At 42.8% G+C, this 24,090-nt stretch overlaps 1 protein-coding gene across 1 annotated transcript in view; it reads left to right on the plus strand.

The window, feature by feature from the left end:
• Positions 1-22,407, plus strand: part of QRICH2 (glutamine rich 2) — a 72,307-nt gene extending 49,900 nt beyond the window's left edge. Inside the window, exons 19-26 of the mRNA XM_063292990.1 lie at positions 4,245-4,366; positions 9,094-9,159; positions 9,413-9,514; positions 10,669-10,863; positions 15,135-15,297; positions 18,357-18,444; positions 18,818-18,943; positions 22,200-22,407. Coding sequence (XP_063149060.1) covers positions 4,245-4,366; positions 9,094-9,159; positions 9,413-9,514; positions 10,669-10,863; positions 15,135-15,297; positions 18,357-18,444; positions 18,818-18,943; positions 22,200-22,330 — 993 coding nt within the window. The 3' untranslated portion in view covers positions 22,331-22,407. The remainder of the gene's footprint in view (positions 1-4,244; positions 4,367-9,093; positions 9,160-9,412; positions 9,515-10,668; positions 10,864-15,134; positions 15,298-18,356; positions 18,445-18,817; positions 18,944-22,199) is intronic.
• Positions 22,408-24,090: the final 1,683 nt, after the last annotated feature.

Below are 24,090 nucleotides of genomic sequence, written 5' to 3' on the forward strand. Positions count from 1 at the left end.
ATCCACACTCCCTCTGTCGATCTCCAGAAACAAGGAAATCTCCGTCACATGATCTACTTAGAAGCAATTTGAAACAGTTAAAGATAATCCACCCCTCGGTTTGTTTGCAGGTGAGAAGTCATCACTTTCTTTCCACCTTCCCAACCATGGCCTACAGTTGCATATCTCCAAGGGATCCAACGCAGACTACTTGAGAAGTGGAGTAATAACTGTCCCCTTTGAACAAAGGAACATCCTGGCTGCCACATAGATGCATTCATGATGTTAACTGAAGTATTTGTCGTAACTTCCCAGCTAGAAATTACCAGTCAAGATGCACAAGAATCCAGAGATTCGGTGATGGAACATGCCATTCCAAATAGCCTGCCCACATCCTCAGGTGTCACAAACTAAAGTCAATTTAATCCAACCATAGAAGATTCTAGAAATTTGCATAATCAATGCTGCATCAGAACAGGCGTCTGGGCTGGCCCCAAAGTGAAAGATTTTATCTATAAAAAATTAAAAGCAGCACAAGGCTCTGTAACAGAGAAAGACTGTATGGTAAGAATCAGTCCCCTCATAATTCAAAACAATTCAGCTGGCCATAAGCTTGCAGATGCAATGCATGCAGAAGAAAATATGTTTTTGCTGCATATGTAGCCATGACATGTCCTTAAATAGGATTTAGCCTGTGCCTGATTGGATTCATGTTAAGTCTTTCTCCACCGGCACTGTAAATGGCTGTCTTGCCTTTTCAGTCCCCCATATATCATGGGGCCATCTTTGAAGCAAGTTGGAAAAGGATTTTAAGAGCAATTTTGGTGATAAGCAAATACTTAGTTTGTACCTGGAATAAAGTATTTGCTTTATGGGATCAGCAGAATCACTGGTGGGATCAGCCACAAACCCTTTCAAGGCTTCTGGAAATCCAGCTGGATCTAGTAGCCTTTTGGATCATTCTAATATGTCTGTTGCTGTTACAGAGCCAAGATGCAGCCACTAATCCAACCATAAGCAGATGATGGTCCTTCATGACAGTGGGAGACCTAAGCATCCCCAGTCATGGCATTCCTCCTTCATTAGAACAGTTCAAACTGAGCAAGTGACCTCCATCATATGTTGATTCTGTGACTAACTGGAATGAACTCCTTAGCTGCTCAAGACAAACTGGCTCCTAAGTGGATATTGAGGTCCCCCAGCATGGTAAGCCTGTGAGACTCCAAAACAGATCCAAGACCAGTTCTGGAAGCTCTGTTCAGATTCCATTAAGTGGCAGAGTAGGAAGTGCATTAACAAAATCTATAGCCTATCCTGAGTACCAAGACTGAGGTATGCACACTTGATATGAAGCAGTTTTCTCATCAGTGTTACAGAATATTTGGTTGGGAGACACTGCACCCATGCTTGCTCACCTGTCTCCCTCAGCTGTATCTCATTCCACAAGCCAAATGGGCTGCCTCACCTACTGCCCAGTTGTGCATGATCTCCACTTCATTTCAAGGTGACTTGTTCTTACAGAGGAGAAGAACAGGTTCTTTGTGGAGGTGGAACCATCCTTAAGGCCTGAGAGAGAGATGACAAGACTGTTCAAGAGCTATTCCCCCTTTTAATTTTTAATCCCCTTTCCCTACCGGCTAGCCATGCCAAGTCTTCATTCAAATGCTACAGTGGCAAACAAGTATATAGCAACAGTGCAGCAATATCAGCCAATGAGCAGCAAGAACAGTGAATAACAAAGCATTTGAATGTCTATATTAGGTAATACAATTCTAACACATAACAATGCCACTGTCAGCCAAATGCGTTGCAGCAGTCTGGGACTGGGCTTGCATATCGTGCTGAGACATAAACTGGTTTGTTAGAACTAAACATATTGTGCAAGGTCAGCGTTGTGGTATATAAATAATGTTGTATGGTTTATGAGTCCATGAGCCCAGCCTTTGTACCTGATTAAACCAGGGCGTGATGATGTTTAATACCAGCCTACTGTAGGTGTCTTCTTTTGGACCCATTGACAGTGCTGCGTTCTTTCCTTAGCTTCAGCATGAATTCAGAAGGCATGTGTAACAGAGGAAGCATTACTTGGACATGGAGAGAAGAACCATGCCAGTGATAAATCTCAACTTACACAAATCAAACCAAACAACCAAACAGAAGCCCAACAGCTAACGTCTTCACAGTTCTATATAAACAAGCCTCAAGGAGAATTGTATAATAAATATCTTTTAGGATATTCTCAGGACTGGTCCACTCCTAAGAAAGTTTTCCTGCAAAGGATCAGAAATCCACCACTTGCATAGCAGGAAAAGGAATGAGATCCAGTTTTGATAGATTTAAACGTCTGACATAAGTGTAACTGATGTTAAGGAATCAGCTTCCCATATACTGTATGTTCACAAGAAGATAATAGAAGAATAATAGCAGAACCTTAGATAAGGATTCTCCCAGTTCAAGAAAGCCTTGTTAGATAAATCCTTCCCATAACCATGTGCTCATCCCAGACACAGAAATTTAGGCTGACATCTTCATGGCCATGCCCTAAATAGAAGCCCGGATAACTATTTCTGAGCTAATATCTGCATGTCCCAGTCATGCAAATGGATGCACACATATCCATTATGCTATTCTGTTTGGCAGTAAGCAATGTTGTTAAATGCAGAAAAGAAATAAGAAGAAAGAAATTGAAATTAAAGGCAGGAAATGAGAGAAAAGTAAAAGTAATCTACTTAAAGGTATTTTATACCAACACCATTCCTTATATCTTTCTGTACCTTTCTATCTTTGCAAAACATCCTTGCTTTTACCTATTCATTCATTGCCTTTTTTTCTCCTTTAAATCATGCATACAGTTTTGCCAGGTTATAAAATGTACATGGCAATGCCTGCCTGTCTGTGCTGAGTTTATGACAGGAAAAGAAATCCATGTTATATTGTTTTATCACCATGCTGACATGATGGTCTTGCATGCACCAGCAGAGGGAGTTTTCTTTAAAGAATCAAGCCTATACAGAGGGAGACAGCACCAGATTTGTACTGCCACACAATACAGTACAAAGAACAGGATAACAGAAGAAGGGCAGATGTCCTCCTTTCTGTTTGCTGAACATGTTTAAGGTCTTCCTGCTTTTGGTTTTAGCCCGCTCCGTAAGCACTTCACTTTCTCCAAATGCCAGGCTCTACAGCCCAATAGGCACTGCTTGCCCATCCCCTGTTAGGGAATAGTGAGTGCCAAGACCTCATGCCTACATGAGCTCCCAGGCCTCTTACATTGGGAGAGTTGCTTCGCCTGAAGGCTCTTTGACATCACTGCTGTTTCCACTGTCCAGTCCTTTAAAAGTGATTTGAAAATGATCTACAATCATCTTCCTTTCCACCAGCTTGGGAATGCTGAGATAAAAGAGCAAGGAAATCAGGCCCCTACCTTAAGCTGCTGCAGGTCTTGTGGGAACCCACCCTCCATGCAAAAAAGAAATGCAATACTTTGTTTCATTCCCTTTCCATGTCCTTCCTAACATGTGCAAAATATATCCTAGTGGTTCCTATGAGGGGAAGGGTGTGGCAATGAATTCCACTGGTTAATTATGTTCTGTGTGAAGAGCTGCCTCCTTTTGTCTACTGTATTCTCCATCTCCTTCTAGTCAGTTTCATTGGATGACTCCTGGTCCCAGTATTTTTTGCACTTGCATGCGCGCGCGCGCACACACACACACACACACACTTTATGCTATTCACTTTCAGAATAAGGAAAGTTTTGCAAAGGACAGAAAAAGAGTAAGATGAGAAGAAAAACCTTTCCTTCTATACTTTGTCTAGGCCATGCTTGATTTTCTATGCCTCAGCCATATTTCCCTACAGCTGTCTTTTCTCAAAGCTAAGGAATTTAAAATATTCCAGCCTTTTCTCATGAGGAGGGGGGATCAAGTCCCATTATTGTTTTGTGCTTTCTCCAACTCAGTTGTATATTTCTTCATACATCCTGCTCTGTGCTTGAACCTTGCTGCTGCATGGCAAGTAAAACTCTTGTTTCTCATGTTGAGCAAGTATCCAGTACTGTTAACTCCTTGAAAGCAGAAAATATTGTTGCTATGTGATAAATTGACTTGATAGGTACACATCTCAGGAAAGAGAAATGGCCCACCTTCCTCTTTGGAATCCCCTGAAGTCAGGTTACTAGGTGCCTGTGAGTCTGTATTGTGCATAGTGTGATAGATCTCAGTGCCTTGAGCATCCTGCTTAGGAATTCCTGCATTCTTTCTGAACAGCTGGACCGCTTGGAACTGGATCCATTCCGGCAGCAGCTGGAGGAACGTTGGAAGGATATTCGGAAACAGTTGAAGGAAAGGGTTCCACAAGATGAAGGGGATGATGCTGCGGGGATCAGAAGGTAAGAGAGGCTGGAGAAGGACAGCTGTAGCATTAAGAAAGCACAATGCAAGAAGGGGCAGATGTTCTGTGGCAACAGCCATTAGCCTTGGCTTCCTATCCCACACTTGTAGTATGGTTAAAAATAAGATAAAATGCATCTGTGGGTCTTTGCACACTGCCTGTAAACCCGTAGGCTGGGTTCACACAATACATTGAGCAAAAATGTGCTTTGCTTACTTATGGCTTTGTGCCTTGTGTGAACATTATCCAGAGTTACTGTATCAGTCCTTCATCCCAACATTAAATCCTGACATTCAGCTGAAACATCTGAGGTTAAAAACAATCACAAGATCCCAGAGCTGCAGTCATGGAAGAGCAGAGACGGGTTATGTGAGGCCTCTCAACTACTTCAGTTGGCAGCTCCCATAATTCCTGACTATTGGTTGTGCTAACCGGGACTGATAGAAGTTGCAGTCCCAAAAATGACAGGTTGCTTTAGAGGGGAAGGGTATGGTAATGAATTCCACTGGTTTAGAGGCAAATCTTTAATGTAGTTTCAAATCAACCCTGTGAGCTATTCCTTTTCGTTGAACACTTGTTCTCCAGTTTGCTTCTCAACAAGCCTGGGCCCTTCCAACTTTTTTACAAGCTGTTTTTTGGTTCTTAACACTTATACTGGAAGAAGTCCTGCTCCCAAAGCTGGGACAGGAATTCACTGCTGGTGAACTTCTAACAGCACTAGAGTGCTGCCTCTCCTTTCATAGACGTTTGTTTGTTTGTTAGATTTAAAGGTCACCCAACTCTAGAACAACTCTAGTTTGTTAACTAGGCTTCTTCAGGGCCTAGTCAGCAAACTTGGAACATAGACCATTTCCTTAACCCTCTTAGATTAAGGAAGCCATTCTGTCTACTTCCTCATGACTCTTTATCTGTCACTAGATTACCTGATTTCAGAGAGTTTTTCTAATTAGGGGAAAGTACACTGGGAGGTTTTGACTGGAAGAAAAAAAACTCTGAAGAAGTGGAAGCAATTTATGTTTTGGCATGTATTATTATTTAACAGTAGGTTTCTTTCAAATCTTATTTAAAAGTAGGAGTTGCATTTTCTGCTCAACCTGTGTGCAACAGAAGGATCAAGCTAGAGAAGCAAAATTGAATTTGAAAGAGAAAATGCAATCACGTTAAAACTGTAAGATAGCAGTTTACCAGAATGACAAATCAACAGCCTGTGAATATCTTTAACTGAAAGACATCTTGTGTTGGGTGGGGAAGAACAAAAAAGACTGACAAGCAGATCTCCCTTAGCCAGAATTTTTTAAACATGGCTTGTGATATTGTTCCTTTTTTCTTCAGTGATGAAATGTGAACCATACAGTTACATTGCTTTGCAGGTACAGTGCAAAGTTGAAGTGTTCTTTTTGGAAGGTTACACTAATAAAGTGAGAGGGAGTGAATTGTGTTTCTTCTGTAGGAGGCTCAGGAAAACCAGTTTTTTCCCCCCAAACAGAGCATGACCTGGGATTGGAGACATAAATATCTCCTGGTGATCAAAGAGATAAATGTGAAGTAATTTGCCAAAAACAAATAGCTTTTACCAGCACTAGGCCACACTGGATTGGAATTCTGGGAAGTGTAGTCTCAATATACCTGGAGGGCCCTAGGATGGTGAAAGCAGAGCTAAGGCTGCTCTTTAGGAAGCTCACTTAACACAGCTGCCCTATGGAATCACAGCTGACTTCCTTCCTTTGGGGTGAGCTTTCTCTCCAGCAGGACGATCCTCTTAGTATGCAGGGGTAGCATCAGCTTCCAACATCCTGGACAGTAGTTACCTCATCTCTCGTCTGAGCCTCCATTTTTGGGATTTTCAATGACAGCGATGATGGGTTGAATCCATCATTTACATTTTCCTTCAGTATCTCCAAGTACCTAGCATATTTTGAGAAAATTAAAGGAAGCTCCCCACCCCACCCCCACCCCTTTATTTAAATGTTTCCAAACCACTGCCATGGACATAAGAGTATTTATGCCCCCTCCCAACCCCCTCCCCACCAGTTTGGGAGTTAGTGTTTAGAGGGGATGCCAAGAGGATTGTAGGCAAGGTTTGGAAGTGGAAAAACCATCCCAGAAGAAAATAGAGGCAACCCTCTTCCATTCTGTAGTCAAGAAAACTACACGGGTATGTTCACATAACCAGGAATTGAGCTCGACTTGAAGGAGACTATACTTTTCTTTACTAACAAGAATGACAGCCAGACAGAGGTCACCCTCAAACCTGGAGCTACTGAACGCCTCCTGCTTATCTGATCTCTCACTGCTTTCCCAGACCTTCACCTTGTCAATAGTCCTTTCTTTCAGAATGGCAAGCTGCCACTGCTCTGTCTCACCACCAGAGGGTGCTGGTGCTTGGTGTGTGGGCCCACTGGCACAGCTCATTGACAGAGGGAGGGAGGGGGGGCATCTCTGGGTGTGATTACTTTAGCAGTGCAAATCAGCAATTCTTGCTACATACTGCTAGGTGGATAACACAATAAGTTAAGTGTCCATTATGTAACATGCAGTGGAATCTCTCTGCCCAGCTGTGCTGGGATCCCAGGAGCTGTCATGCCTGTCCCCGTGTGTTGCTTTGAAAATCCTTTAATTGAATCAAGCAGTGATTATATCTGAAGGCATGGATAACTAAGATGCAAAAATGGGGTTGGGGGAGGCCCTGGCTGACAAGAAATATGTTTCCCGAGGTCATTGGTGGCAGGGGGCTTGCCTGGATGGCACTCTTCAGAGAAAAAGGGGGGTTGGCAAGGTTGCTGGCCAAATTTGTCTCACACAGCATTGCACTTTCCCAGCAGCGCAGCAGCAGTGTGGGCAGTGCCAATTCCTGACTCATGGTCCCACATCCCAGCCCTGGGCACGTCATGAGGGATTAGGTGAAGGTGTGTCGTGTTTGGGCTAGGAAGGTCACCATAGCTGTTAATATGTTTTCTACTACAGATTAAGGTTACTATGGTAACTAATCATTTTGGCAGGGTGAAGAGGTCGAATTTAATTGTCCCCTTTTCATGTGTTAATGGTTGCATTGCCTAAGGGAAGAACTTGCCTGGACTTGTTTTAGTTTCAGTTTCCCTTCTGTGTAGGCTTGCAGAGAATATGTAGCTGAGAGAAATCTCTCCTCTCAGCAAACAATAGCAACCTCATTTCCTCAGGTGGAACGTGCAGGGGTGGGGTGGAATTCAGGCCTTTAATGAAAGGGAGGGGAGAAAGGAAAGAAAACAGATACGGTACAGCCTGTGCACCGTGTGGAGGCAAAAATCTCTGTTTTCTCAAAGCAAACTTTGAAAGTCCATAAGAACATTTGCTTTCACATGATGTTGTGAAAGTCTATTATTAGACTTTGCCAGCATGGCCAAAGGAATGATGGGAGCTGAAATCTAATGGGGGCGGGGTGGACACCAGGAGGGTGAAGGGTGATGTAGCTTGACTATTTTGGAAATCTCTTTGCTCCCAAGTAGCAAGAATTATCTCAGTGCTGGGTCCAGGATAGCCAAGCTGCGGCCTGCCCAAGGTTATTAAGCTGCAACTCCCCACATCCTTCCCCAGTGGCCATGCTGCAAGGGCTCCGGGGAGTTGGTCAGTAACATCTGGGCAGCTACAAGTTCCCCACTTCTAAAGTAGATAGTTGGGTTAACACGTGCCTCTATCAGTTTTAACAACTGGCAATACCGTGTATGGTTGTTACTAGGGTCTTCGCTTTGGAGTGGATCAGACGTTATGTAGAAACGGAGGAAGAAGAAAGCTTGTGATCTTGTTCACTGCCTTTGAAGCAGGAAGGAGAAAGCACCACATGTAGCTTACGTGTAAAAGGATCTGAGATTGCCTGGAGTTCTTGGAATTAAAAAAAACTTGTGTTGGAGAGACAAGTCCCTACTCTCTCCCTTTTCCTGTTTCTGGGCACAAACAAAACATCACACTTCAGGTCACCTTTCCATTCATGGAACACCTTCACAACATGCCGTAGTCAAATGTAACTGGATGATGCTATTTTAGCTGCAGCTCACTGGCTCTGGAGATACAGTGCCCCAAGGTTTTCCATCCTTCCAGGGACATCTTTTATTCTCCCTCACAGGAACTGTATTACCCATGGCACACAGTCTGAGCCCCTAGTACTGTATGTTCCCCCTCTAACGTCCTGCTGTGGTCCCCAGGCCCCTCTCGAAGTTACTGTTGCAATTTTTAAGGTAGCAGGAGGAGAACTATTAAATAATCTTATCAGCTGTACTTAACTAATTTAATAAAATATAATTTAAGTCAAATGTAGTTGTTTTACCAGCCCTGCCCATTTCTTTATCTTGCCCTCTCCCCTTGGAATATAACCCCTGATACTGCCATAAGTTCAGAGTATGACTCTCCCCAGGGGCATTTTCAACATATATAGTTGGTGGGCATTTCCACTACACTTCCACGAATTTCCATCAATTGAACTCTGAATTCCTGCCCAATGAAATGTTTGTTTCAGTTTGCTTGGCTTCTTTAAAGTTGTCAGTGTTCGTTGTGGAAATAAATACTCAGTTGAACTGGTTTGTTAAAAATGCCTCTGCGTGAAATAAACAGGCCAGGTTGAGTTTATCCCCCACTTTGTGGCCTTCTAGTTTTTTTTTTAAAAGGTACATTCCTGTTATTGCCAAACACACCTCTTACCCCCTCCTCCAACCATTCCCCGCTCTGATTTGTCATTTCTCTTCTCTACTCCAACAGGAGACTACTGGCTCACTTCCACTGCATTTCTTGTGACCGACCCTTAGAGATGGTGGTGCCTGGACCGTAAGTCTTTGCTTGGCAATTTCAAATTACTGATGTGCTTAAATACAGATATAGATACACATCTACTGGGCTGTAGGTTCAGCCTCCAACTGTTAAGCAAGTTGCTGCCTCTGTCCATCTGCATGCTGAGAAGCTGGCCTTTCCTTCAGTCATAAAACGCTGGTAAGGTGCTTGGCCAGGAGCAGCTGCCATCCCCCGTTTCACTCGTTCTGCATCCTCCTTTGCTCATCTTGTCTGTGGATTGTCTTGACAGGCGAATCACAACACTCCCAGCTGTTCCAGGCTTACCTGCTCACCAATCCCTCCGGCCATATACGGTTTACGAAATGGAACAAATCAGGCAGCTGAACCGCAGGTAAAATGCAGATAGGAGCTTCTGCGTTTCGTTCTCTTGCAGTTTCTTTCATCTAACTTTTCTGTATTCAGGAACTGAGTGACACAGGAATAGGAATCCATAGGGAGGGAGGAATATGCTAGGTGCAAAGTATCTGTCTAGTTTGAATTCTGTTCTTGGGACGGGGTCTTCATTATGTAGTGAATATTAAAATGGTTTCTGCCATTGCTATAAAACTCTCAGTGGCAGCGGAGAAAATGGGAGGTGAGCATCTTGTTCCAAAATGCATCTTCATTTCTTATACCTGTAGAATTACTTCCAAAAACTTTTGGCTGTACCATATAGCATTACTAATGTACATCTTAGTGTGTTGTATGAATCCACAGAAGAATATTCTTTTACTTTAAAACAGTGTTTCTCAATCTTAGCAACTTTAAGATGTGTTAGCTGGGGAATTCTGGGAGTTGAAATCCACATGTCTCAAAGTTGCCAAGGTTGAGAAACACTGCTTTATAGTCCCTTCATAGCTGTGTGAGCCTAATTCACTCCTGCTGATTGCAAAGTTCTATATAAATGAAAGGCAGGGAACTCCTGGCTGTTTGGCTGCATGGAAATGGCCTCTAGGACTCTTCCAATGGCCTCCTTTCATCCCCCTTCTGCATGCAGTATGTATGTATGTATGTATTTTCATTTCGGTTTGATCAGCAGCCATGGAATTTTTGAAAAGTCCAGTGAAGTTAGTGTGTGTAAGGGTGTTCCAGTGCCTTTTAACCGTCCTGATTCCCCTTCCCTGAGAATTAGGATTGAATAAATCTTCCCATTGGTTCTAATTTAATTGCTGTGACTTGTGTGCATGTGGGAGACAGTGTGAGGGGTCACGTGGTATCTGTGAGAATAGAAAGTGTGTGTACGAGTGGGGAGGGAGGTCTGTGGTCCCCAGAAAGTTACCTATGGTAAATGCATTCCTCAGAGTGAAAAAGGTTCTGCACCACTGAGTAGATTCTTTCGGTACTGCCTGTTATGCGAATGCATGCAAAAGATGTGGGGGGCAATAGCTCTGCTTAACAGCATGTTTTTTTCCCATCCTCCTCCTTTGGCTGTTGCTATCTCCTTGCTCTGGCTTTGGGCTGCATCCATTTCTTCCCTTCCCAACTCTCCCCTATTCCATACCATAGCAATTTGAAGTTAGGACCGGGTGTTCGTTTTGATGCCCTGGAGAAGAGTGCTAGTCTGAACAAGCTACGGCGCATCCATTCCAAGATGCTCATGGACATACAGAAGGTGCAGAGTCATTATGGCGGACCTGCCAGGGTCAGCACTCAGATGATCAGGGAAGTCCTGCAGCTTGGCTCAAGCCCATTTGGCAAACGGTAGGGCTTATGGGATAAAGCATCCTGCTCATCTTGCCAAAGAGAAATTTAGAAAGCAAAGCAGGGCTCTGATCAATCTGTCACCCTGGTGCTCCACTCAGGAAAACTTAAGATCAGGGGGGCTCTGCTATACCTTTCCTTAGCACTTTTAAGGTGAAGAACAGACTGGGCGTTGCTACTCATTTCTGCTTACTTATAGCCAGTCATGCCTCACTCCCATCCCAAGCTTACCAGGAAACCAGAGAGGGCATGAAATAGTGGAAGCAGCAAATTGGAAAGAGAATAATATTTTTTTAAAATTAATGGGAGGATGATGATGTCTTTCTCAATGAGCCCTGAGCACCCCAGAAGGCACAGCATTTGTCTTATCAAGCTGGATGCTGATACCAGGTCTGGAGCAAATCAAATTATACAGCTTTCTCAAAAAGCCAAGAGCTGGACACAGCTCTCCTTCAGCTAGAGCTAACCAGTGCATTCAATCAGATTAATAAGAGGTACTTTGGAATATGTAGAAGTCTGTGACTCATTAAAGCAGCTATGTCCTTTTCCAGTAGTCATCCAGTTCTGGAAAAAGACATAGCTGCTTTAATGAATTTCAGGCAGGTGCTATGTTCATGCCCCCATGCATTCCAGAATCTCTCTTCTGAATCAGTTTAGAGGTGCTGTATGGCACTCTGTCTGCCTGAATATATCTAAAGGGTCTGTGATACCCCAGGCCACATTGACTGATGGTGCCACCTCCTGCCAATGCAAATATTTGCATTTTTAGAATGATTTGGAAGGAAGGGCAGCATGGGTACCCCCTAATCCTTTGCACCCTAGGCCAGTGCCTCCTTGGCCTTAGCTTAAAGCCAGTCTTTATTAACTGTATCCAAGAAACAGTGACATCTACTCAGACCTTGGAGTCAGGGTCCTATTTAAATTTTATTCAGGTAACTGTTTAAAATTGTTTGAGTGAAGAATGATTTGCAAGAGGAAGCTGAAAGCCAGTTACAAAACAGAATTTGGTGGGAGGGGATTTATTTGTTGAGAAGATTCTCTGTTCCCTTTTACATATAGTAAAAAATTGCTATACATAGGAGGAATTTCCATTAACAAATTTATCTCAATTAGTATGTACATCATTCCTGTTTGTATATATGAGAGGAAGCCACACATTCCTTGTGTATGCTTAGTATCACGACACCTTGAAATTAGCAGGTAAGATTTACATAAATTCCTTCCATCTAGGAATTTTGCCTTGCCCTAAAGCCATATTTTCACGTGCTTCTTTTAAAATATTTGCAGGTTTGTGATCAGACAGTGAAAATTTTTAGTGGTTGGACTTGCTGCTTGGGTAATCACTTGCAACCCCAAAACAGTCGCAGAACTTCACAGATTTGCTAAGCAAGTCAGACTTGATTGTTATCACTTCACAATATATTCAGGGATGTCTATAAAGTGGCTCCTATATATGCAAAACCAAATCCAAAAATAATGCCCAAACTAGCTTAGGCTTAAGTCTGGATCAGACTTGACTTCTTGTCTATAATGAGATACAAGAATTCTGTAATCAAATCTCTTGCCATCCAAGCTTGCATTTCTGCTTTAACCTGCTACTGCTGCATGTCTTGTTTCCCTACTTGAAATTCTGCTTTCTGTCTAGGAAGCTGCTTTCCAGAAGTTGCCCTGTGAAAATAACTCTCTGTTCGTTCCATATGCTTTATATGCTTTGTTGCTTTCCTGTCCTCCAGGGCAGAGGCGAGGAACATGATGCTGCAGGCAGGCTGCTGCTGTGCACTGTTCCTATCATTTCAGTGAATCTGTTCCCAGAGCCTCTGTGGAGAGGCTTAATGTTTCCTGGTCTCTTTAGGAAAAGGGCTGGGCCAAAAGGGAGTCCTGCATAATCTGATTAGCAAAACAGTAAATATATGGATAGGGCCAGAAGAGAAAGTGGGAGGTGGTAGAGACCGGGACCGTGCCTCTGTTGAGAGAGCCAAGCCCTGAAACAGCTGACTTGTATCTTGGAGAAAGCCAGTGGTGACACCCACCCCTGCTTCCAGCAACCTTTTCAGGCAATGGGCTCCATTGCAAAAGCTCACAGACATTATAATTAAAAATGGCTGGTATCTCACATGTTCTTATGGGAGGACAAAGGTACGATACTACAGTATATTAACTGTCTCACAAGAATGAGGCCATTTTTAAATATTACTTGGGTTTTATTATCCATTTTTACATTTTGGAAGATCTAGCAGCACTGCAGACACTATGGCCCCTCTGATGCCATGGGGGAGAATAGGAGAAAGATGACCTATGAAGGAGTCATTAGGAGTTCTTCTTCTCTTGCTGTGAAGAATGACAGTCTAAAAGTCTGATTCTCTAATCTCCACCCTCTTAACAGACTCCAACTTGGAAGCCTCCAATGAGGATCGATTTTTCCCCCCTACAAAGATTTTCCTTTTCACTTCTATAGAGGGCAAACTTGGATTATGCCTTGTTGACAAGCATACGAAAGCCTGGTCAAAAACAAATCAAACTTAAACTCTGTGCCTTATTTTCTTTTTCTGCTGGCCTGTATATTAGCACCATAAAGGCCAGCTTTCACTACCACCAACTCTATTACGGTTGTTCCTGGTGGTCATACAGGATCAGTTTGAGACTTCCACATGTCCCAGGCCTGGGACGGTGCCTCTGATCACATCACTCCTGTGACAAAATGGGCCCAAACCCTTACATTACAGTTGCATGTGCTGAGAGAGTTGATCAAGACCTTTCTTGCAATGGAAGCTTGCAGTACTCAAGGACAGAGTGAATTTGTGCTTCAAATTTGAGATACTGAAGAAGCAAAGTGGTAGGCTAACTTTTTCAGGCTAGAAGGCAGATTTGCAATTTTCACAGCCTATTATGAACTTACTTAGAAAATGGCTGCCGTGAGAAGTGCATTTATAAAACACTGCTTGAGCAAAGCAATTCCCCAAAACTCCATTTACCAGAACACAAACTGGTGAGGTGCTTTCTGCCATTTTCTCACACACAGACACACACTCCCCCCCATTCCTTGGTTCTGCTGCGTCATCTTGCCTTTATCTTTTCTGGGCCAGTGGGCATACTTTCAACACAGCAGTGGAATGTAACCACTCACCATTATTATTTCCTAAGATTGCTTTTGTGGAGTTCAGAATTTGGGCCCTGTGTAGACATCACTGTAAATGATGCTCAGACTAACTCTTATCAATATGTCAGCTGACCTTCCTTCCTTCCCTCCCTTCTTCCCCTGTTGAAGGAGGACTGTTCTAATATCTTGTCCCAACCTGGAAAGTCAAATTGTAGACAACTCCTGCCTTTCTCCCAACAGAATGCTGGAGCTATTTATCCTGCCTAGCGGGGTCCTCCTTTCCCTAAGACCTCGATGGTCAACATTTTATCAACAGTAGAACAGAGTAATTACCATCTCATTGCCCATTGATACCATTTAGGGAAGCCAGTTTGGACTGTGTTTGCACAATAGTCTAGCCCAGGAATCCCAATCAGCTGGAGGGCCACAGGAGCCCTCCTGTGACATCACCTGAAGCCAGGGGTATTTTTTAAAGCATTTTCTCCCTTTTGGGAGGCATAGGGACGAGAAAAGTAGGAACGAGAGTAGAAGGCCTCTGAGAGATGCTGCTCTCTTTTTCTATGCCTAATCTGCCTAATCTGCCCTACCTCTATTCCTCTACAAAAGGTGTGAATTATACCTGATCAAGTTTGAATTTCAGCTATAGAATGTTTTGTTTAGGGGAACTTGGGAGGTTTGAAAAGTGGAAATAGAGCAGATTGCCACCCAGAGACCCCTCTTCTATCCTAACCCTTATTGTGAGAAGCAGGGAGCCTGAAAGATTGCTTTGCTGAAAATCAGTCATTTTGTTGCTGAACTTCACTATACCAAGATGTAGCAGGCACATGGCAGGATGTAAGTTTTCTGCCCCTCTAATATACCAGTTTAATCCAGTTGCTTGGTTTATACAACACAACGAATCATAAATTAAACATCCTGAGATTTGCACTGGCCACTGAGCCAAGATCATGCTTTGGCCTAGGCCACCACAGAAAAGTCATGCTAGATCTTGAATTTGGTTGAGTACTAATTCTTAATTGCAATGCTTCCGCTGCCCCTCCTCTGCTCCTAATGTCCTGAAATGAATCCAATCCTTCAGAAACAAAGGGATTGTTCTTTTTGGGTTTCTGAGATCATAGGGCTGCTGGACTTTGCCTCATGTGAATTATGAGGTCTTGCCTTTTCACAGGGACAGACTACCAGAAGTGGATGACTTTAGCTACGTAAGTGTACCTCGGCATTGTGGAGGCAGCCATACCCTCACCTATCCGTACAGGCGCTATACGAGACTGCAACAGGTCAGCCAGTGTATGCCCCCTCTCCAGACAGAGGAAAACACCATGCTGGCAATGATGAAGGTAATAAGGTGGGTGGGGAGGAGGAGATGGTGGGTGGGCATCGGCATGGACCTAGAGCTGGACAATTGACTTTGGAGCCTAAAAGGCCTGCACTGCCTGTAAGTGCTTTGCATGATCTGCCCTCCAAAAGGGTGATGGGAAGGAACTCTTCTTTAGGTAAAGAGGAGATGGGAATACCACAGGTCTGACATTTTGTCATTTAGTGCCTGAGAGGTTTACCTTACTGAGGTGTTCATTCCACAAGCAGGATGCTACCTGTTTGCAGTTATTTGCTAGCCATTCAGTTTTGATACACTTGGGGAAGATTCTGACATTGGTCTAGGGAACTGGTGGCCTTCCAGATGTTGCTGAACTACAATCCCTAGCCACCTTAGTCAGATTGGCCAATGGTGACAGATGCTGAGTGTTGCAATTAAGCAACATAGAGAAGGCAGTAGGTTTTCCAGTGCTTGCGTAATGTCAGAAAAACCCAGCTGGGTTAGACCAAAGATGTTCCTTGTCCATTGTTTAGGTCCCTACAATGCTTCAAGGCAGGAGCCATATAAATCTTATCTTAATAGTCTCAAGCATGGGATTTGCCTCTTTTATAGCTATTGTAACCTGGTTCCACCATCACCTCTCTCAAGACCTCATTCCTATTTAGATGTAGCCAGGATCAAATACAGAAGTGTATAGAGGATATTTGGAACTGTACTGCATTATGTGTAGCATACTTTGTCATTTTCATGCCCACTGGCACCCATTCTGTTTTTACCAAAGGTTGGATTGAGATCTAGCCATATCTACAGTAGGCCCATTAAAATCAATGTGGTTTAGCTAGTTGATTTTAATGCCTCTGCTTTAAATATGAGAAAGTCTGCATCTTACTAAAGGATCCTAAATTGGGCAGTTTTATACTGTAACAGAAGACACTGTGAAGACTGAGGAGAAACGAAACAGATGTTCTAAACAGAAATCTCTGTCTCTTGTTCAATCCTTTCCTCATCTTTGGAGATGTTTTCTTTTCCTTGAGAATAGGTGCCCCATCTGTTCATTAGCAGATACTTTGCTAAGAACTTTTGCAAGCTTCTTTTGGCAAAATCGAAATGGGCCTATTTCAGGATCTTATTTCAAAGTTCTTCAGCTTTTCTTTTGCATGTGTGTTGGTGGGAGATTAGGAACCAGAAGAAGGAGTAGGATTCCTTTTAGAAAAACAGAATGTGAATTACTCCAGCCTGCATTTCTGAAAGTAGGAGACAAACATGAAGAGGAAACGACTAAAGCTTAATATTTGGGCAGCCATGAGAAATGCAATTCAGTGCCAGCCAACTGTTCGGTCAGACACCCTTGTCGATCTTTCACAACAGTCTCTAGCCTTATTTAAGCACCTGGAGAAAAAAAGGATAATGCCTTTCTGAATAACAGGGATACCAACATCCCCATTTTTAAAGTCTCCACTTTCACACTCTTAACTTTAAGGTTAGTGGCTTGATATTGGTTCTTTGAGATAATGGATATACTTTACTACTACCTGTCTGTGAGATTTCTATAATATAAAAGCAATTGAAGAACAAATATCTTTTTAGCCACAGGTTCCTCTGTAATTTCTTTTTATTCTCCTCTGTTAGCAGAGATGTGATAAAAACAACTTGGCCATCTTTGCTAGAGTCGATCCATGTTAATGCAAGTCCATTTTTCTGACTCCAGTAATGATAGGTGCAACTGAAAACCTTCCCATCTGGCATGCACATGCACATGCGTGCACACACGCACACACACACAGGGTGACTTCAAATCCCGTAACCATTAGCCCATGATTGTGTTGGCTAGAGATGGAGGGTAATAAAAATTAATGTAATGTAATGTAACAATTCTGGGGGAGGTTGCAGATTGGAAAAAGCCAAGTTGAAGGTATTGGGTGGTTTTCCTGATTACAGCCTCTCACTATAATGTTTTTGTGGCACTGTGCAGTTACCCAATAACTATCCCCACTTACCTTGCATGCCAAGTAGCATTCCACTGTGAGGCATTAGCTTTTTGTTCCAAGGGAAGGTGGGGAACCTAAGTCAACTGCTGTCAGGGGAGCACTCTGTTGGGTGAGAAAGCATGGAAGGGAAGAAATCAAGGCACCGTGGGACTTTAGGGCTGGGGAGATGGAAATCGCAGAGGCAAGCAATGGGACAAAGTGGTTGTTCCTGCCTTTGGGATGCTACTTTACCCTGCTGCTCTGGAGGTAATGTTGTGAAACAGTCCCTTGCAGTATCTTCTTCGGAGAAGTTCTGAAGTTAATCGGCTGGGCTTTCTGAGGTGGGTGGAAGCCCCCAGTGTTGTGGGGACACAATGCCAGGATTGTGACAGACCAGCACATCCTCTGCATGTGGAAGGAGCCAGTCACTCAGTAGGGCACTCTGGTTATACAGTGATTCTCACCCTTGGCAATTTTAAGTTATGTGGACTTCAACTCCCAGAATTCCCCAGCCAGCCATGCTGGCTGGGGAATTCTGGAAGTTGGAGTCCACATATCTTAAAATTGCTAAGGTTGAGAAACACTGGGTTAGTAAGAGAGCAGGGGATCAGCATGCTGAATTATGCTCAGAAACAAAATTGGCCCATAATGAATTGAAATCTTGAACAGGTTTCAATGAATTTCTAAGCCACATTTCTTTGATTTCCAATTTTGTTCCTGTCCTGCTCCCACATAAGTATGGTCCCCAATAGTAGCATGTATCTTTTTACTGCAGGGCAGAAATTCCCACTTGTTTCAGTCTTTAAAGTTCGATAGAATTGGATTTCTGAATTGCAAACTACATTCCTTTTCAAATTTTCCAGCATTGGAAATGAGGCATTGTGCAGCAGATTGGAGGTGGCGATGATAGAGACAAAACATGTGTGGCTGCATCAGGGAATTTTTTAAAAGGAAAACACCAATTTCTAAGTTCCAGTGGTCTATCCAGTCACCAGAGTGAGTTTTTCAAACTCACTCTTAGCATTGAGCCTGATGGAATGAAACCCTTATAAAAAGTTGTTAACCCTTACCAAGGCTCAGTTGAAATTTCTCCTGTGTTTGCATTTATTTCCAGCATGAAGAGGTAGATATACTGGGTCTTGATGGTCATATCTACAAAGGACGGATGGACACACATCTCCCATCAATAACTGGAAAGGACTGTGAGTTTCATGTTCTGTTTGCAGATGCTCTGAGTAGACTTAGTTAATTCTTTCTCTTTATCCCAGGCACCTTTGAAGTATAATTGCATATAGCAGCATCTCCCAACTTGGAGCCCTTTGGTTCCCAAACTTTCCAGCCAGCATGACCTTAAGTGGGAAATTATAGAAGTTGTAGTTCAGCCAATTAGGAGAGCTCCAGGTTGAAGAAGGCCAGCCCATAGAATAGACATGTGTTTGTTCTGGTGGCAACTGACCCTGAGAAACCTACAGCAATTTCCCCTGTGGGCATGTTTGACCTTTTGGAGTTGCCATGGGACTTTACCTTCTTCTGTGGCCAAAACATTGATGCCTCCCTTCACACTTCTCTCACCAGCTGTCCCAAGAACAAGAAGCAAGCTCATTCGGTCTTCCTCACAAAGGCATCACCCCATGCTCAGTGACATTGCCAGCCTCCCAGCTCGCCCCCACACTGCAAAAGTGTCCTTGCGCAGCTTGTCAGGTATGTTACAGTCTTGAATCAAGCTTAATTAGGAATGGAAATGATGGTGCCTGAAGCCTATCCAAAGAAACTTGGAGAGTGTTTCCTTCAACTTCCTCTAAAATGCTGAAGAAAGCAGGGCAGTGAGGATTCCTCAAATGAAACTTCTGAATGATGGTCTATATTCAATTTTACTGTTGTTGGATGGGCATTGTACAGATAATACCTGATGAAAATTCCAAACAACCTGTCTCTTTCTTGACAGAACTACATGAGATTCCTTGAGAAAAGCAGAGGGCTATTCAATTGGTTTATATGGCCTTTCATAAAGTTAACAGTTTTGAGCTATGAGGCAGTGGTAATAGCCAGGCAAAACTGTGTCTTTGTGAAATCTCCAAATTTGGGGTGAACAAAACCCAAACATTTAATTCAGTCCCCACTCGATACAAATATAACTTACGTTGCTCGAAGTACTGAAGTCTGGGACCAGTACCAATCCATTCTTTGTTAGAGCCTCAGTTAGCCCAGCAATGTATTAGACAAACTGCAACTTTCTCTTTTGCAGCTTTCACTAGTATGTTTATGTTCTTCCATTTCCCATGAGAGATGATGTTAGTTTCCCAGGAAACTGCCAGATCCTGCCTAAGCATTGCAGCTCTGCCTTTCTGCAGACACCCAGTAACAGGAACCCCTCTCTCTGTATATGATTAGTGTAGGCAGAGGATCTCCACGGCCTGAAAGCCTTCAGGAGGTCAGCTCTTTAGTAAAGAGCTTTAGTAAAGCCTTCATGAACTGGACAGACACAAAGCATCCTTTCCCAACCTTGTCCTGACCTTCCAAATCTGTTGGACTACAAAAACTGCTACTGTCCCAAAGCTGCCGGGTTATTTTAACTGAAGATAATAGGAACTACAATCCAGTACTTGTAGAGGATATCGGTTTGGGGAAGGCTGCTGTTTTCAAAAATGTTTTTAGAAGCAGGACTGAAACCAGTAGTTAAGACTGATGTGCAGATCCACACCCAGTAGGCTTTTTATTTTTTAAACAATAGTTCCTTGTGAGAAAACTGTCCCTAGCTGAGTGATTCTAGCTTTGTTTGCAATCTTCATGGATACTGATCCATCTGACCATTATAGAGAATTCCCTTTGGTAGCACTGAGGTGCTGAATGATCACATCTGAGATGTAAATGCAAACACAGTCTATAAAAACCACACTGCACCAGCCTGATGGAAGAATACTTCCAGAATTTGTGGTGCTGCTTTGCATAATTCCAAAACAACACTTACTTATCTAGTGGCTAATGTAGGAAATGTAGGGAACCTACCAGTGAAGTGTGTTCACCCTGCACAGAAAAGGAAAAGGAAAATTCATTCCCTGTACAAAGTTTCAAGGGTGGGCCAGTCAGACTCCCTTTTTAGTTTGTATTTGGATGCAAGAAAGCCTTGGTGGGCATCCCAAGCAGAGTACAAATTAAGCATGGACTGATTCACAGGTAAGCACATTTGCAGGGCAATGGATTTCTGATACACAGTCTTTCCCAATTTGTTGTCCTCCAGATGTGTTAGACTACTCTCCCAGTATGGCAGCAGTCATCCAATTCATCTGGAGGACCAGATTTGGCAATGCTTTTAGAAGAGCCAGTTTGGTCTAGTGGGGAAGGTGCTGGGCTAGAAACCAGGAGACTGAGAGTTCTAGTCCCGCCTCAGGCGTGAAAGCCAGCTGAGTGAGCTTGGGCCAGTCCCTCTCTCTCAGCCCAACCCACCTCACAGGGTTGTTGTGGGGAAAATAGGAGGAGGAAGGAGTATTAGGTATGTTCACCACCTTGAGTTATTTATAAAAATAATAAAGGCGGGATGAAAAATCTAATAATAAAACATATGAAGCAAATATGTGTTACCTTGAATAGAAAGAGGGAAAATAAGCATGCTAGTGAGAAACTTAAAAGTTAAAAATCCAAAGTAAATTTGCTTCTCGGATAGTACTTCATATAAAAACCTTACATTACATCATAAAACCGGTAGTTCAGATCTTACTATATCAGTGTCACATTATAAATACAGTGTTTAGGAAATAGGACTGTCACAAAGCAGAAGACAACAAGATTTGACTACCATTTCGGTTCATTCACTTGTTACGTGGTTTGGTCACGCTAGAAAGGACAAAAGTACAGAAAGTCTCAGCTCTTCAAACCAGACTTGGAGAACTATATCAGGCATGAATTGCTATCCACAAGGGTTTCAACTTTGGTGCCTCCTTGCAAACACTTTAATCCAGAAGATGCCATTTAAAAATAAAAGGGGGTGCTCTATATGTTGCAAGAGAAGCTGATGGAAATTGGCAGGTGTACAGAGGTTCATTTACAAATGAAATTGGTAAGTATTTCTGACATTTGATCCATGTTTTAATAGACAATAGCATCACAACTACTAAATGAATGGCAGTGAGGCTTAACGTAACCCTATACTCAAACCTGAACTTTTCTCTGCTATGGAAAATACACAGCTAAAGAGGACTAATTGTTGCTGCCGTATTTCTGTTTTGATGCACTGTATGGTTAATACCCCCAATGTGTATCTCCAGGAATACAGCACATTCACCAGTGTGAATTACATGATCACAGATATTGGTAGAATAGTAGATGTGAGTCACATGTTTCATTTAACTGGCAACCAGCCTTACTTCTTGTCCTATTTAGGTCCAAGTTAAATCTGATGTTTACCTTTTACCAAGTACACACTATGTTCATGCAGCATGCTAAACCAGAGCTTTTTAAACCATAGTTTATTGAATCAACCCCTACTGGCCTGATTTGCTGAATATGCTAATCCCTAAAGTGTGGCTTTCAAACCATAATAGATAGTCAATCACTGATCATCAGAGGAATAGGGGACAGACAAGTTTCAAGCGCTGCAGAGTAGTTAAAATGGCTTGCAAACAGGATGACATCATAGCGGGTCTAGGATCCCAGGAAGTTTTCTTTTTCAGAGACAGTTCAGGGCTTCTTCTCACTCTGCATTGTCTACTCTGACTGGCTGAAGCTTTCCAAGGTTTCGGTAAGGGGACTTTGCCAGGTTTCACTGGAGACACCAGACTGAGGTCTCTTCTTTCATCAGTTAAGGGGAGGGACCAGAAAATGTCAAATTGGGGTGTTTTCGAACATGGAAAACAAGGGATGGAGAGAGGTTTGTACAGCGAAAATGGACTCTGCTGATTGGCTCAATCATTTCTTATATGCACAACAGTAAAACTGGATGTGGCTGTTTTGTGTGTTGCAGCTAAATCAGTAGGAGACAAGCCTGTCGTTCAGTTAAGGAGTGCTGAAGAGCCTGGAACGCAGGACAGAGAAACTCTTGACTTACGCATGGCGATTCCATCAAGACAACAGTCTGACGAGCAGTCTGCCTAAACCAAGGGCACCCAGCTTTAGTCTCGCTTAGCGCATGGTTCTCACTGATGAAGCCAGACAATAAAGAGTGAGCTAAAGGAGAAGGTTGCAGACCTGCTGCTGCCATGGGACCATGGCCCTCTTGCTGTGGCCAACTTGTTTGCAATCTCTGCTCTTTCCTATAGTGATGATCCTGGAGGAGTCTGCCAGGGGGTGGGGCAGGTGGGTGCAGGAAGTGACGGGTTGGGGTGGTGTGCAGAGACCATTGCTCCACTGAGTCTATAGGTCATTCATTTGATCCACGAAAAGTTAATCTTCAGTACAAAATCCTGTATATAAACTGGCTAAAGATAGCTGATTTTAAGTGTCAATTTCTCCCCCTTTTCTATTTGTTGCTTTGCGTCCCACAGCCAGATGTATAAATGGCCGTGTAAAAGAAAGCCAGTTTTGTAATCCAAGAAATTTCTGTCTGTGGTCATGTGAAGAGATAGAGAGATTGGATTTCTATCTCTAATCTCTTGATCTCAGAAGTGGGCCTTCTTAGGGTGACACAGTATCAGTATAATCTACCTATTTACAGATTTTGCATCTGTTGATGATTTTCTGGAAGGCTCAGCAACTCTTGAGACTCTTCTTAATGCAGAAGTTATAGCAACTGATGCTCTAACTTCTGGACTGAGCAATCTCCATGGTCAGTATATTACGCAGAAACAGTGACTTCTAGAGAATCAGTAGCAGCTGTTACAACTAATAAGTCAGTATGGGGAGGCAGGGCAAGGAGACTTTAAACTTTTTCACACTTGTGCTGCACTGAGATTGTTGGGGTTGAGGGGCCAGAGAGGTTCTGTATATTGTTAATGAATGTGCAAATACATACTGTACGTATGAATATACACATGCACAAGCACACATCTAACACCACCAAACTAGTATCTCATGCTGCTTCAGCCTTGCCTTATTAGTAACAGGTTTTTTTGGCAAAATATCTTACCCTGCAGTTCCTAATGATCAATAGAATTCCTAACTTTCATCTAATTCCAAATCTGAGTGTATATGCTTCAGGGCAGGGCACAAGATAATTGCCTGTTGGCAAGCTTTTATTTAGAGCAAAAACTATTTTTATTTTCCACTGAAAATGCAAAATAGCCAGGCACTTAAGAGTACCCACCTGTCTCTGATTCCCATTGAATTAGTGTGCAGCATTGCACGTAGGATGAAACGATGACATGTTGTCCTTGATTGGTTGGTAATCTACATCACCTTTAAAAGCATTTAATCTGCTGGTTGGTTAGCTCTAGTTGCCTTTATCACAGGAAGACTCTATAAGTGAATTAGACGCTTTAACGTTCAAAATAGCAGAATGAACCCGGGAAAAATATTTCTGGACTTCACAAGACAAACAATTATTCCCTTGATCTCAAGCATATATTTGAAGTAATCACACTGTTTCAGTTGGGCAAGCAACTAATTCCACTTCTCTATGGCCAACACATTTAATTCCCTGGTGAATCTTAAATCACCGCTTTAGAATTTAAAAAGCTTTCCAAACCAAACAAGCCTTTGGTGGAAAAGAACATTTGGTTTCCCAGTATGGCTGTGGATCTTTCAGTGCCTGGTTACATAATACAAAATTCAGCCAGACTAGACAAATATCACAGTCTCTCTTCCTGCAACAGAAAGACTGTATTGCATTTTTTAAACATGCAGAGGAACTATTGTTCCTTAGCTTGAGGACCTCAGCCAAATGGTTTTTAAGGACTGGAATGAGCACTTTCAAGAAT

This window comes from Candoia aspera, chromosome 2 (assembly GCF_035149785.1).
Source record: "Candoia aspera isolate rCanAsp1 chromosome 2, rCanAsp1.hap2, whole genome shotgun sequence".
Classification (NCBI taxonomy): domain Eukaryota; kingdom Metazoa; phylum Chordata; class Lepidosauria; order Squamata; family Boidae; genus Candoia; species Candoia aspera.